General features: G+C 38.3%; 1 protein-coding gene and 1 long non-coding RNA gene across 10 annotated transcripts in view; one reads left to right on the top strand and one right to left on the bottom strand.

Moving 5' to 3' along the window:
* Positions 1-11,304, top strand: part of LOC137351672 (uncharacterized) — a 35,817-nt gene extending 24,513 nt beyond the window's left edge. The window contains exons 2-3 of the long non-coding RNA XR_010969554.1: positions 132-251; positions 6,178-11,304. This is a non-coding gene — a long non-coding RNA (uncharacterized lncRNA). The remainder of the gene's footprint in view (positions 1-131; positions 252-6,177) is intronic.
* LOC137351668 (transcription factor 4-like) overlaps positions 10,207-15,498 on the bottom strand; it is a 143,576-nt gene continuing 138,284 nt past the window's right edge. For 4 of the 9 annotated variants that reach the window (XM_068016353.1, XM_068016358.1, XM_068016354.1 and 1 more), the window contains exons 19-20: positions 13,672-13,817; positions 10,224-12,294 (exon numbers count right to left, since the gene is read on the bottom strand). In XM_068016353.1, the coding sequence (XP_067872454.1) occupies positions 13,675-13,817 (143 nt within the window). In that variant the 3' untranslated portion in view covers positions 10,224-12,294; positions 13,672-13,674. Of the gene's footprint in view, positions 12,295-13,671; positions 13,818-15,498 lie in introns of those variants that run through there. The other 5 variants (XM_068016359.1, XM_068016362.1, XM_068016357.1 and 2 more) reach the window with 5 other exon arrangements.

The raw sequence follows: 15,498 nt of genomic DNA, 5'->3' as shown, positions 1-15,498 counted from the left end.
AAATTGATAGCTGTTAAAAACAGTAAAGATTTGAATAATGAAACAGAAACACCCAAAAAACAATAAAAGACAAATCAGTTCTGCTGAAAGGTCAGAGTCCTGAAACGTTAACTCTGTTTCTCTCTCTACAGATGCTGCCAGACCTGCTGAGTATTTCCAGCGTTTTCTGTTTTATTTCATCTCAACCTCTACCTTTTCATAAAAGATGTCTTCAGAAAGCAGTGCACAAAGGACTTTGGGGGCAGAGAAAGGTTTGTAATACAGAGTAAATGCATCCTTTTCAATACCATTGCAATATTGACAGCTGGCAAACATACGCAGGGCTCTTCCCTACATAGTTAAAAATATTTGCCAAATATTTTTTCTTCAAAGAACTCCCACTTAATTGTGGAACTGCCATTTCTCTGGGGGGGGGGGGGGGTGGTTCTGTCGAAGTTACAGCTGAAGATTGGGAGAAGTTGATGGAAATTCTCCCCCACTGCGATGTTAGATTGATGCATTAATATATTCCCCACATAGCCAGTTGGTCTCATAGAATGGTTACAGCACGGGAGAAGGCCATTCAGCCTGCCGTGTCCATCACATAGTCCCACTCTTGCTATGTAAAAATGTTTTCCTCATGTCGCTATTGCTTCTTTTGCCAATCACCTTAGTTGCCTTCAGGTTCGGGATCCTTCAGCCAATGGGAACAGTTTCCACCTTACCTTCTCTGCCCAGGCCCCACATGATTTTGAATACCTTTAGAAAATCTCCTCTTAATCTGCTCTGCTCCAAGGACAGCAGACCCAGCTTCTTCAACCTGTCCAGGTAATTGAAAGTTCTTCAGCCATAGAACCATTCTCATGAATCTTTACTGCACCCTCTCTAATGCCTTATGAGAATTTTGGAGATGGCTTAAATATAATGTAGCAATTAGTAAAACATATATGGTAATTATTCAAGTTACATAAACACTTCCAAGTGTTCAAGAAATTAGTGAAGTTAATTATAAGAGAACCTTGGGAATGGCTTATTAAACTGAATTATTTTTGGTGTCGTCTCCAAAATCAAAATACAATCAAGAAAGTCCATTTCAGGAAGGGTCTGACTATGTCTAGAACACTGGCCAGACTTAGAGTTGCTGGATGGACATATGCCAGAAGATTTCATGCTATGACGATACGTTTAAGGGCTGCTCTACGTGAACTTATTGATATTTATCTCATCTATACCCTTTGGCATATTAAGTATCAATATTTTTAGCAAAATCACAATTAAACTTGAGGGAAGAGTGAAAAGTCAGTTTTGATTTAATTATATGGGTCTGGGAAAAAAAAAAGTATGGAATGGATTACCCATAAGCATTGCTAATCTTCAAGAGAAAACATCTTTGTGCACTGTATGTAGCTAATGTAAATTTTTATTTAAGATTACAAATGCTCCCAGTGTCCAGGAATCTCCTAGCATAGGTAACTAATCTCCTGGGCACTGCTGCTGGTGGCAACTCACCTACTATTGTCAGATGACTAGGAGGATGCAGTTTACAGCTCTAAAGACAAATCCGATGGCAACAAATTTGCACAATAATAGTTCCTCAGGTTACCAATATAACAGAATATAGATTTTCCTAGTTGAGCTTTAATTTCAGCAATAATCATGCTAAGGTCAGTCGTTCACAATTATGGCCTTCAACAGCACCCAATGGCATCTTCAGCAAAGCACAGAGATCAAGCCACTAAGTAAATAATATTTGTAGGCTGTAGCTACTCATTTGACATCGAACCTCCTGGAATAGATCTAACTAGAGTTGCCAACCCCCATTGACATAGGAGGTAATAAGAATGATATACTTTAAGAGAATTGGTTGAGTAATAGAAGAAATACTTGGTATCACAGGATATATTTCCTGGGCACTGGGAACAGCTCGCTAGAGCACATTGGTGCTTTCCACCCATGTACATGCTCATCTCCCCATCATACTTAACAGAAATCCTGCTATTAGTTGGGGTCAGATCAAGTTAGTTATACTTCCTAATTCCACCCCTTTGCATCTAAACCTTTAAAAACTGGTATCAAATCTTGGATCTCATTTAAATTAAATTACAGTATTAGCCAAACCCTGGTAGGGCTTTAATGGATAGGAAAGATGAGATAGTCAAAAGGACAAAGGCTAATTTGATTTAAAAATAATTATCTGCAAGTCAGCCAGCTGTAAACTGCATAATCAATAGGACAGATTGGCTGTGTTGTGAACTCTGACTCAAAGTTGTGGGCTCAAGCTCCATTACAGAACTTGAGCACACATGCTAGATTTTCACCAGTAGAACTGTACGAGTGCTGCATTAGCAGATGTACTAACTTTGCAATGATACTTAAAATTAGGCCCTCCTTGCCTTTTTAGGTAAAAGGCCCTTGCTCTTTGAATAGTGCTATGGGAAGTTCTTCTGTCGATCTGGCCAATATTAAATCATCAACTACTGCCACCTCAGCAGATTACAATTAGCTATTTTTGTCATCCTTGCAAGAACAGTTTGATTGCTATATGTATCTATAAAACAATGCTGTAGTAGGTCCACAGGACGCTAAAGGGGCTTTATAAATGTAATTTGTTTTGAAGTCCTTGAACAAGTCAAATCTGATAACTCCTACAATTGAGTCCGTTTTAACAAAAAGACTCCAAGGACTCATGGAAAAGACAAATTTGTTCTTCACATCAGGCCCAATTCCAATATTCCTCCTCTCGTGCATAGCAGCAGCTGAAAAATACATATCTGTAGATACTGTTGTTAAATATCATGTTTTATAAAAAGTCATTTAAACTCTAAGATCAGTATCCAAAATTCTACAGCAGTAGAACCCAAAACAGGAAAAATCGATGGTCAGGCAGGTTAAAAAAAAATAATGTTCCTGCAAAAGCTTAATGCTCCGATGGGACATAATCACTAAAAATCCTGTCTGAGGTAGTTGCTACAGCCCAGATCAATGCTATTTAAATGGCAAATTATAACCATCATGACTTCCCACAAAATGGATCAAAATTGGATACTGGTAACTAGAGCATATCTCTACCTTCAATTCCACTAAAGCAATAAGGAGAATACTTTTATTTCTCACCAGTACTTCAAAATAGTATCTTTTGTAATTTGAACCTTTTACGAAGCCCATATACAATATTAGAAGGAATCTGGAAAACCTAGACTGCCAGCCTCTCCTTCCTTTGAAGTGCAGCTGACACAAAATGGGATTTAAAACAAAAAGATATTTTAATAATTAATTGGAATTATAAATCAAAATAGATATCATTGGAGATGCTGGCAGTCCAGGTACTCCAAATCCCTTCTCAAAGTGTCACTATATAGGCTTTATGCAAAAGGTTCCAATTACAAAAGATACTATTCTGAAGTACTGGTGAGAAATTAAAGTATTCTCTTATTGCTCTGTGGTTACCAGTGTCCAACTTCGATCCATTTTGTGGGAAGCCATATGATTAAACTTGCCATTTAAATAGTGTACATGATCTGAGATGTAGCAACTTTCTCAGATAGGACTTTTAGTGGTTATTGGGACCACTATTTGTTCCAGCATGAAGCTTTTGAAGGAATTTTTTTTTTAAAAAAGCACTCCTGACCATTGATAATGGTAGATGACCACATTCCACTTTAATAACTAGCGACACATAACATCTGTGTTACACAAGAAATGCAAATGTCCTTCAATACAAAATTTGTGGACTTCCATCATCTGTTTTGTTAAACAATCTGGCTTGCTTTTCGAGACATCATGCCTCAGTTCCCAGCTGATGTTGAGAAAGGGAGAGAAAAACAGCTTTCATTTTTAACAGTAGTCAGTCCAGAAATGTCATGTCTACTTCATAATTACGGAAAACAGCACATAATGAGATACATATTTAATACATGAATCAGGATAAACCTCAGTTCGGTTATAGAAGCTGTTCCTAACATCTGTCCAAAACAGATTTTTTTCCAAATCTTCTGGTTTATGTTGCCTTGGCTTAACTTAAAGTAAACGTTCTGGATTTGCTTTCTTATACTCTAGAAAAATATTTCCATAGTTCAAGGACCAAGAAAATTTTATGCTGACACAGCCAAAAGTTTCAAACATAATACATCAGCATATCTAAACACTTTCACTGCAACTACATGCTACCAGAGGACTTGACAAAAAAAAATGAACACATCAATAGGGCCCGTTATGCTTTATGACAACCAACTCACTGATGAAAACTGTACCATACACTTCCACTCCCTTTCTCTCAGTAACCAACACCAATTGCCTAATTTACAAACTTGAAATAATGGCTTTATTCAAGACAACTGCAGAAACTGCTAACATGTTGTAGGGTCTCCCTACACTAGATCTCAACCTGCCTCTGTCTCTAATTTCTCTCATTTTCCCTTGTGACCTCTCCAAGCTCATCTCTTGCACGAGATGCAGCTCCTGCTCTTAACCCTCATGTGAGCTGACATTGTACGTGGTTACAAATCCTCAGATACTGTCCTATCTCTTTAATTTTGCCATCATAGAATCACAGAATTGTTACAGTGCAGAAGGCGGCTATTCGGCCTATCGTGTTCGCACTGGCTCTCAAAGAGCAATTCCCTCAGTTCCCCTGCCTTCTCCCCATAACCCTCCAAATTCTTCCTTTTTACATAACTGTCTAATTCCCTTTTGAATGCTTCAATTGAACCGCCACCACCATGTTCTCAGGCAGCACATTCCAGATCTTGACCACTCGCTGCTTAACCATCCCCTCCTTAAAAAAATCCAACCCACAAACCCTTTATATCTTTGCAAACTACTGCCCCACCTCCAACTTTCCTTTTGTCTCCAAAGTGCATGCACCTCATGTTTTGATTCCTCTGCTGCCAGTGTTGACTGCCCCCTTGTCTGACCAGACCTGGGTGAGCTGGTTTCCTCTAATTAACGTTGGCAACACCATTGTCTTTAGCCCCCACCACAAATTCTGTCCCCTCATCACAGGATTTCATCGGATCATTGCCTCAGGCTGAATTAGACTATTTGCAATGTTGGCGTACAATTTAGAACCTGAGCAGAGCATCCAACCCCATATGCTCAGCATCATAAAAATGGTGCACTACTACCCCTTTAACAGTGCCCATCTCCACCCATGCCTGGGCCTGTCTGCTGCTGGAACCCTCATTTATGCTTTTGTTACCTTCCACACTCGATTATTCCAATGCTCTCCTGGCCAGCCTCCCATTTTCCATAAAGTTCCGCTCATGCAGAACTCTGGTGCCTGTATCCTAACTCGTACCAATTCCTGCTCACCCTCGACCCAGCAGTCACTGACTTAAATTGGTTCCTGGTCCACTAATACCTCATTTAAAATTCTCATCCTTGTGTTCAAATCCCTTCTATGGTTCACTCCTTCCCAACCCTAAAACTCTGAGAACTCTACAATCCTCTAATTCTGGTCCCTCAATAAACTCCCACTTCATTTGCTCCACAATGGTCAGCTATGCCTTCTGCCATTTACGCCTCCTTCCCGCTCCCTTCTTAAAATCTATCGATTTGACCAAGCTTTTAGTCACCCTAATATCTCCTCCTTTCGCTTGGTGTCAATTTCTGTCCGATTACATTCCCGTGAAATACAATTCTTACGGTAAAGGCGCTATTATAAAGCAAGTTGTTGTTGAAGACGCATACCTGAAACATTACTGCTCCCTATCGAATGTGGGAAGAGCCACAGCAAATGCTGCAACCTGACACAAGCAGGCAACTGGGCCAAAACTACCCAGTTTAGATTGTGACTGATCGAAAACAAATCTCTGCCTAATAGAATGGAAGTAATGCCACCCACTGATTGCCATGCAGCACTTCTGACTTTGTAATTGAATATGTGGAAAAGTGTAGAAGAACCATATATGGCTTAAAACACTGGTTAATGGCACAAATCTAAATTTAATCATAACATTACTCTATTTACAATGCTTACTTCTTATATCTTTGCAACAAATGCAAATCAGAAAATGAAGGGTTCAGATGCAGCAACTGAAAATCATGTTAGCTAGTAGTTGCCCCAGTAAAACTTCATGGGAAAGAATTGATTTTCCTATTTATATACTTTAATTAATCCAGGATATGTAAACAATTGGAATCATTCTCAATATACTTTCAATTTTTTCATGCTGTCAAATCTCATTTTCTTCATTTCAGTTTCCGCTTTCCCTCAAAGTGACAACAGTAGCACACACACAATCGGTGATCACCTGGATGCATGCAGAACACAACAGGAAATACAAATCTGAATTGAACCAACAGAAATTTACAAAAATCACAGCAAGAAAATATGCACAATTCTCATTAGAAATGTCCTCACTCTGAACAATTTCACTCATCAATTCCGAATAACGCACTTGGATTTATAACATAGCTCACGCCCTCCGAATATGCCAAAGCACATCACGGCTGATAAGTTTTTCCTGAAGCGCAATACCCATACGGCAGCAGCATCACGCACAACTGAAAGAAGATGCATGTACATTCTACTGAGTGGGTGAAAGATCACAATCAAGATGGCACCAAGTAGTGCGCTTAGTACAGTAGTTTCTTTCCCTTGGTTGGATATAATTTTGCATGTGGAGATTCAGCAGAAGATTCTGGTTTTCTTTTCATTTTTATTCTGCAGTGCATCTTTCCTCCAACCTGAAACAACTTCTCATGCCAAATCCAAAGTGTTTTTCATATTGATACACACTTTAGTGCCTAATAAAAATAGCTTGCATATAGAGTGCACCAACTTTTTTTTTTCCTTGCGACCTATGAGTTAATACAGCAGAAATAAGTAATTAATCTTAGAAGACAACTGAAGGTATCGCAACAAGAAATTGCTACATAGCAAGGAAAATGCAAATGATATGGTATGAACCAGAAATTTAAAAAAGCTATTCTAAAAGTTACTTGAAATAAAATACTTAAGTAAAAAGGCTTTTTAAAAGTTCGCAATAGCATTTTCTTCACAGAAACATGCCAAGCTGATATTCAATTTCTACAGGGGGTTAGAAAACTATAAAATACAATCTCATCTGAGCGACTTATGCATGTGAGTTAGCGAGTTCTAACTACGCTTTTGAAAACCGGAGAAAGTATCTATTAATGCGTCCCTTTATCTATTATTCATGCATAAACCCTAAATTTAAAATGGGATCTTGCATTCTATCGGAAGTATCAGAAACTGTCACAACTGATTGTTATCGCCAGGCAGAAGCTATAACCCACCTAACAACTCTCTTGGAAGCATATGCCATTAACAATAGTTATATATTTCTATTATATATATTAGTATAATAAACCATATATGGCAGTAGGTCACAGATCAGATATGATCTCGTTGAATGGCAGAACAAGCTCGAGGGGCTCAATGGCCTACTCCTGTTCCTATAATAGTTGTAGAATGGAATTTGTAAACAAAGTCAGTTTTCCACATTGGATAGCATTACCACTACATTCCAGAGGAACCTATGTCTCCAGGTGATGACAAATTCCAGTTTGCCCATCTAATTTGGGACTTGGTGGCAGGGTGGGGGGAAAGGAATTTGAAACATTTCAAAATTAGAGGGGTGAGATACATGGTATAATCTCAGCAACTAGATTCTCGACTTCATGATAAAGGGCACTTATGGTATGCAGATACAGATGATCCAAGGTCATAGAAGAAGCAATGGCTCTAGGAAACAAAATATGGATATATATTTAGTTGGAGATTTTTAAAAATTGCTTTTATGGATGAATTTCAAAGTATGGAATGTTTAAACGATTATTCCCATAAAGGTTTTCCCAGTAAAATGGCTGTTACCAAGAACAAAACATTTCCATTTCGAAACCATATAGTAAGTTACACTTTCAAACTGTACTTCCAATAATTTCAAAACTGGGAAAAGTGAAATATTCAAGTCATGTACTTCCATGTTTGGACTATACCCTTGTTGCACTTTAAGAAATCTTGTTCTACTGTTGGAGTAAATTCTTAATTACTGAGATAAAACTAAGTTTAAGGACTTCAAAAATGCATGTACAAATATTGAATTGTCATTTATTGTAGAGATTTATAAAAAGATCTGTAGTTTAATTCAACCAATATTCTTCCCAATACTAACTTTCACTCTAGTAACAGCATAGCTACACAACTAAGTTTTAGCAATACATACCAAGTTCCCAACAAAACCCAATTTTGTCACATCAATTAGTAACTAAACCCTGTCACACACCATTTTTTTCCATTCATATTGAATAACGATTCTACATTTTCTTCACAAGCTCCAGTTGACTGCTCTTCCTCCAAAGTAGGCAGGAAGAGGAGACATTTCACTCCATTGACCTGGTTGGATCTGAACCTGAAAATGGTAGGTGGAAGGACTGCATTCTAACCCATTGGCACACTGGAAGTTTTACATAATAAGGGGGAAAAAAACTGAATCTGAAAAGGGCCACTGACATACAAATTTCAAATATTAATTGTTGCATATAAAGTTTTATACAGCAATAATACAGCTTAAATTTTTTTTTCCAAACTGCCCAAATGTTTTATAGCCTAATCCAATGCTGGATGCTTTAGAATGAGAACCATAGCAAATTTTACACTATCTGGAATTGAACAACGTTGGACTGGTCTTTTAGTTAGCTACCGTCACAGAAGCAAAATTTAAAGAAAGCCTGATAAGCCTCATTTTCATGTGGTGGTGGTGAGCATGCAACTAACATATTGCCCAACAGTGGTTGAGGCAAATCTCAAACCTTCAATGTTGGTTGCATGACCATAGTACTGGGTTAATTCCAATAATCAAACAATTCCTGATTGTGGGAGGAGAACTCAAAGAAAAAGAATTCACTAAGATAACGTGGGATGTGTACAAAGTACTTCATGTAATCTAAACATAAATTAATTAGTATCAATTAAGTACTTTTCATGAAGTCCTTTCCCAGAAGGAAAATATATACACAAATTCCCACAGTGGAAACAGTACAGGTGCCATTAAATATACTGGAAGAACATTCGAATTAGCCTCCACAACATTAAAACTTGGGAAGTTATAAACCGTTATTTTATCAAATATTTGTACTCTGAAGCAAGAGAACTAAACAGGATGATATGCAACACAGGGAAGCCTGCAGCACCAGTTCTCCAATATAAGATATGAAGGGGGATGAGGCAAAGGGCTGCTGGACCAGAATTAATAATGAATGAAACTCCTCCTGATTGCATCTTCTGTTGGGTTTGCTGTGAGATGTGTGCTACAGCCAGAGTTTTTTTCAAAAACAATTTCCAACACGTTTTTTTATAAAGTTGATAGCCCACTCTGGATATTCTCCCTGAGACAGTGCGAGTGCTGCTGTAATTAAGTGGGATAAAGAGTGATCCAGAGCCAAACAGGAGCAAGGTTAGAAACAATTAGTGGAGAAAAAGGAAATGGCAAGAGAGGGATAGAAGGGAGGAGGAAAGCAAGGTACGGGGGTTGGGAGGGTTTGGAGAGATGATGAGATGGAATGGGGAGAAAGAGCACAAAAACATTTCACAACCTCAAGATGGTTTACAAAGTATTTTTGAAGGCAGTTACAGTTGAGATGTAAGGAAATTAAATGCAAACAATTTTCACACAGCAAGGTCTCAAAAGATAATGAGCAGGTCATCTATTTTAGTGATGATAGTAGTGGGATAAATATTGGCCAGGACACCAGGCAGAACTCCCAATGTTCTCAGTGCCACGGGATCTTTTATGTCTATCTGTAAGGTTAGATAGGGCCTCAGCTTAACATCTCATCTGAAAGAAGAGACCTTAGTGCAGCACTTTCACCACTCTCAGGACTGCACTGGTGTCAACCAAAGCTATGTGCTGAAGTCTCTGGGGTGGAATTTGAATCCAGAACTTCTGACTCAGAGGCACATGTGCTACCACCGAACCAGAGCTTACATTTTAGAGAGAGAGAGATAGTGAGACAGACACACACACAGCCAAAGAAAGAAAAGGAGTGATAATGCAATTCCAGTACAAGTATCCATAACCAGTGCAGAATCTTTTTCATGGATGTGCTCAAAAAAAAACATTTCATAGCCAGACCTGTAGCAAAGTGTCAAATCTCAACTACTTTACAAATCAACATTTTTCTTAATTAACAAGTCATAACTGACACAATCAATATGTACAAAAAGTTGCTAATGAGCAAATGGGTGTAATCACAAACTTCTGAAAGCAGGTTGCCAGATAATGCAACCATTGAGATTAAGCCAAAAAAAAAAAAAAATCCACATTTCTGAATAGGGTACTTTCTATTATTCTTCAAAAGAAATAAAAAGTGAAAGCATAGGTTACAGATGTAAATTACAAAACTTTTTCCAATACATATTTGCTAATTTACACAGTGAAAAAGTTAAAAGAAGCTTTTTTAAATTTAAGGTAAACCCTTTATTACAATGACATTGGGTATACAAGATTAAACGGACATTAAAAAGGAGGGGCATTCCTGTTATAAAAATGGCACATTTATTGCTACATTACTGTTATATACATGACAGTTCTCATTAGCTACTAAGACAAAAGGAAATGATTTAAACTACTTTTCTGAATACTCCAGCCAGCTGTTTTGATGCTTGTACAAATACAAAAAAAAACACAAGGAACTTGAGGCACTCAGCAACACAATCAGAAATCTAATTGTGCAACATTTAAGTACTGTATGGGTGCTAGAAGAAGCCTTACCTAAATGTAGTAAAATAAACTTCTGGAATCAGACATTGAGTAAAAATCTACAAAAAGTAACATTCAGAATCCAAGACATTTTCAAGATTTATGGTATAAAAGGATCGCTGTTGTGAAAATAAGCCAACTTTTTTCCTTAAATTTCACTTTGTAAGGGTATACTGCAAGTCTTTTCTTAGCAAAAAAAGCACTAGACAAAAAAGAGGCTTTTAATGAAATGTTAGGCACTGGTCATTTTTCATTCTGTTCACATTGCATCACAAGTACAAGAATGAAAAGGCCACATGTAATTTTTTTTTTTTTAGAACTATTACATACATCTGCAATACTCAAAATGAGCTGAGAAATGTCACTGCACAATATTTAATGCAGTTCTAGAAATGTCAGGCATTTTACCCTAAAATGTCAAAAACTTTGTTCATTCAGTCCCACGGTTTGTTGCCCGTTTTCCACTTGTTCACATCTTTTTTTTTAAAAAATAAAAAAAAGTTATGTCAAAAGTACTGTGTCTTCTGCTTGGCTGGTGAAAGTCTGTGAATATGTTTTCAGTGGAAGACTGATTCCGTGTTTTATTTGCAATGGGTTTGTTTCCACAGTACACAGGCTGCTGCAGAAATGAATTCAGCTTGGCATAATGCAAGCCACTGTTGCTCACATCCTTATTAGATTCCACAACCAATTCATATGAATTTTAAACATTTAAACAGTACATTGTGCAGGAATCCTACAAACAGTGGAAATTTTTCCCACTCTTGAATAAGTCCATGACAAACCTATGGTCATACAATACCTAGAATCTGCAACATTATCTGTTGCAATATGAAAGTCTCCAAAGACTTTTCAGTTTCTAAGTACACACTATGCCCAGCTACCTTAAAAAACTACCATGTAAAGTCTAATAATGCAAAAATATAGTTTTGCTCATTTTACATAAAATAACTCCCTACAAATGAATGAACTAGCTTTTGTAATGCACTCATTATGTTGGCCCTCCAGATATACCTGATCGTAAAGGCAGGGCAAGAGAAGGTCTGTAGAATATTTTGTCCGTTGGCTAACAATCCCTCCCAGCCAACTACCAGGGAGACATGGAGTGGTCATGTGTCAATTGAGTAAGACAAATATTTTTGCTGGGAATGCTGCAAACCAAGGACACCAAAAGTTTTCTTTTTAAACAAATAAGACCAATTGCTTACAAAACAAGCAAAAAAGGACTTTTGAAATTTTGTTCCAAAACAACCTCACATCCTTGTAAGTTTCATTAAAACATACTGGGATTTAAAATAAGTTTAGGCACTAACTCCTTTTTTCCACTGTGGGGAAGATTTTTTCTTTGGGCTGTAGAAAAAACCTTTTTTGCAGCACAGAGATCCAGTACTTCAACGATATGTGTTGACTTTCCCCCCTTTTTTTAGATAGATACAGCAAATGCATATGTTCACATTTGCAATTCTGATCCAGAAAGGATTTGTCAGTTTATCATCTTTTTTGGCAGAACAAGGTTTCTTCCTTAAAGAGAAAGATGACAGATGACGTGTCCCTCTTGCTCATCACCTTCAGTTAAACCAGGCAGATGGAGCTGGGGGGGAAAAAAAATAATCGTTAGAGTGTTTTATCTTGTGCAGAGTGTTCACAATTATCTACACACGAATTCAGAACGATAAGCAATATGGCATAGATTTCTATAAAGGCATTTCTTGCTCAACAGAACAGCCACTTATTATGAATTCAGAGTAAATTAGTAAAAAGGTGTTGCACAATTATCCATACTACACTGAAACAGGAATTAAAAAGTTGTGTTTTTCTTTGGAAAGAGACTTTTAAGTGATCCAGTTGAAGTTTTCAACATTACAAATGAAAATTGACAAAACTGATCCAGGGCAATTGTTCACTGTGTTCAAGATTTCAAATACCGGAGTATACCAACCAAAAAATAAAAACGGCAAACAAAGGGCTGAATTCGCGAGGGGATCATTTAAATAGTGGGGGCAGAGCGCCAGCCCCGATGAAAGAGGGTCAGTAGCTGCGTCCCTGGCAACGGCGTCCGGCGCCACTGCACAGGCCCCATTTTAAAGCTTTAACCCCTGAGCAGCAATTTAAATTTTTTAAAAGGGACCAGGCATTTAAAAAAAAACAGTAAATTACACAGAAAAGCGCCACTTCCACACCCCCAATGATCACACAATAGATTTATTTCCCTCTCCCCCACCAAAAACCATCTTGAAAGTCCCAAACTTTGCACGCTTTGCCCTTCAACACCTTCCCACCACCCCCACAGCCATTGAAAAATGTTTTCCCTGCTCCTCCACCTCTCCTACCCTGAAAATTTTATTCCTTCCCCCTTCCCACCAGGTTCTCCCCTTGGAACTCCGTACAGAGTTCCGAATGCGCGTCAACTGCGTTTGGAGTTGGTAAAATTAGCATGGGACGATCGCCGCCTGCAGGAAAGTTTATTGCATCTAATTTAGGTTCATTTGAATATTTAGATGAAGGGCCCACCACCAAGTGGTGAGGGGCCACACCAAGGTCCCCCCGCTACCGCTGTGTGACGGGCCCTTCTTGATGTCGCAGCTCGAGGCGGGCCTTTCCCTGCAACATTTTACCAGCCCTGCACCGCAACACGCAGCGTCGAGGTGCCAGTAAAATTCAACCCAAAGGTTAATAGAGTTGTGGAATATGGTACTAGGGAAGGCCAGAGAAGTGAGTTTAAATGGCTTCAGGGTATAGTTAAATAGAGGGAAGGAGGGAGACTTTAATGAAAATGAGACAAGTTTGTTGTGGCCAATAATATTTTCCTGCTTCTAAAAATTCTTATATTCTGAAATGGAAATTATTCATAGTTACTAATCTGCTTATTTTGTTGGACTGTCGAAGTTGTACCAATTTAGACTCCTTATAATGTTATTCCAATTTATTAAAATTAGTTTGTCTTGCATCCTTCTGATTGACATTTTACCTCCTACATGTGGCTCACTGCATTGTGATTATCTCCAAGACCAGGATGGGCAGCTGAAAGGGGCAGTGGCTGCTCTCCTACTACTGCAGATACCTTCTCCTCTTCCCTTCGTTTAAGGCAGGCAGCTTTAGGATTCAAATTACGTTCTAGAGACAAAACAATACAGAAAAGTTCAAAACATAATAACACAAACCATAATAAAATTGATACAATATATCAGAGGATTACTATCTTGATGATTCTTCGCCACAATCCATCTTCACAAAACTGAAGACATATAAACATTCTAATGAAACCCAAATGCAAGATCTGTACACTTTATTGACCTTTCGATAAAAGTTTAAAATTACATATTCCCATAAAAAAAGCAGGAAGCCAGTACATTGTTCTGCTTCACTGAATTTAAAATGGCATAATCTACACCAGGAAGCAATAAAAGTATTCCATTCTGCACAAAGTATTCAATTGGTAAGAAAAACGTCAAGTGCCAGATCAATGATTGATGATACAAAAATATAATGAAGAATATTTTTGAATTTTTAAAGTACATAATTTAGATAATTGTGCTTTTATTCAATCCAAAACTATTGGCCTGGATTTTGCGGTCAGTGGCAAAGCTCGGTGCTGACCTCGAAGAAAACTGCCCACAAAGATCTAGCCAGTTCCGTGGTGTGGATTTCCTCTTTCTTAATGTTAGTTTGAAACTGGTGCCAAGCCAAGGGAATCTCCAGGCATCTGGCAATGATGTCATCAAGCAGGGGGAAGCAGCCAATCACACAGAAGTATTGGTCACAGATAGCAAACCAGGATGTAAATGTACTCATTATAAATTTTACAGAGAGAAAAATAAATGATTGGGACCTATACATTAGAAGTGGAAATATCAAACTTTAAAAACATTAAAAACTTGGAATTATCAGAATGGATAAAATCTGGCATTACATAAAGAGTTTTTCAGAGCTAGAGAGGTTCTTCAACAGTAGTTATGACTTAGTATGCCATTAAAAACCCAGTTTACACCTCATTAACAAGGGGTAAATTTTTAGGGGGCTTTTAAAAGTGATATTCAGCGTAAAAGGGTAAGTTCTCAGTCCAGTGACCTCAACTACGCACCCTATGGAAAAGTGGAGAATCACAGACAGCAAGTTTTGGATTTCTGCAGTTAACTGTGCAAGTGCAGGTTCCAGAATTTGCTGTCAGCCTCAGAGGAGTAATGATGGCAAATACCAACATTAATGCTGTTGGCAAACTATTCAAGTGCAGGGGAGAGGGCATGACAGACAAGTCAAATTCGAACAGTTGATTTTATACACACACTTTGCAGCAGGGGTCCGCAGATAAGTATCAGAAGCAGGGACTCTAGCAATGGTATCTTTGAATTAGGAACTGGGAAATTAAACACAGAGCTCCGATCATTGCCTCACCTTTGATCAGCTAAGTGATCCCACAACCAACAGATCAGATCAAAGCTCTGCAGTCCCGCCACACTCAGTCATGAAATGTGGACAATTAAATAACAAACGAGAGAAGAAGGCTCCACGAACATCCCCATCCACAATGATGGGGAAGCCCAGCACACTAGAGCAAAAGACAAGGTTGAAGCATTTGTAACCATCTTCAGCCAAAAGTGCCAAGTGGATGATCCATCATTGCCTCCTCCTGAGGTTCCCACCATCACAGAAGCCAGTCTCCAACTAATTCAATTCACTCAACGTGATACAGAAATGGCTGAGTGAATTGAATACAGCAAAGGCTATGGGCCTCGACAACACCCCAGCTGTAGTGCTGAAGACTTGTGCTTCAGAACTAGCTTTGCCTCCAGCCAGG

Source organism: Heterodontus francisci, chromosome 36, assembly GCF_036365525.1.
Source record: "Heterodontus francisci isolate sHetFra1 chromosome 36, sHetFra1.hap1, whole genome shotgun sequence".
Lineage (NCBI taxonomy): Eukaryota > Metazoa > Chordata > Chondrichthyes > Heterodontiformes > Heterodontidae > Heterodontus > Heterodontus francisci.
This window is presented reverse-complemented; position numbering and strand designations above follow the sequence as displayed.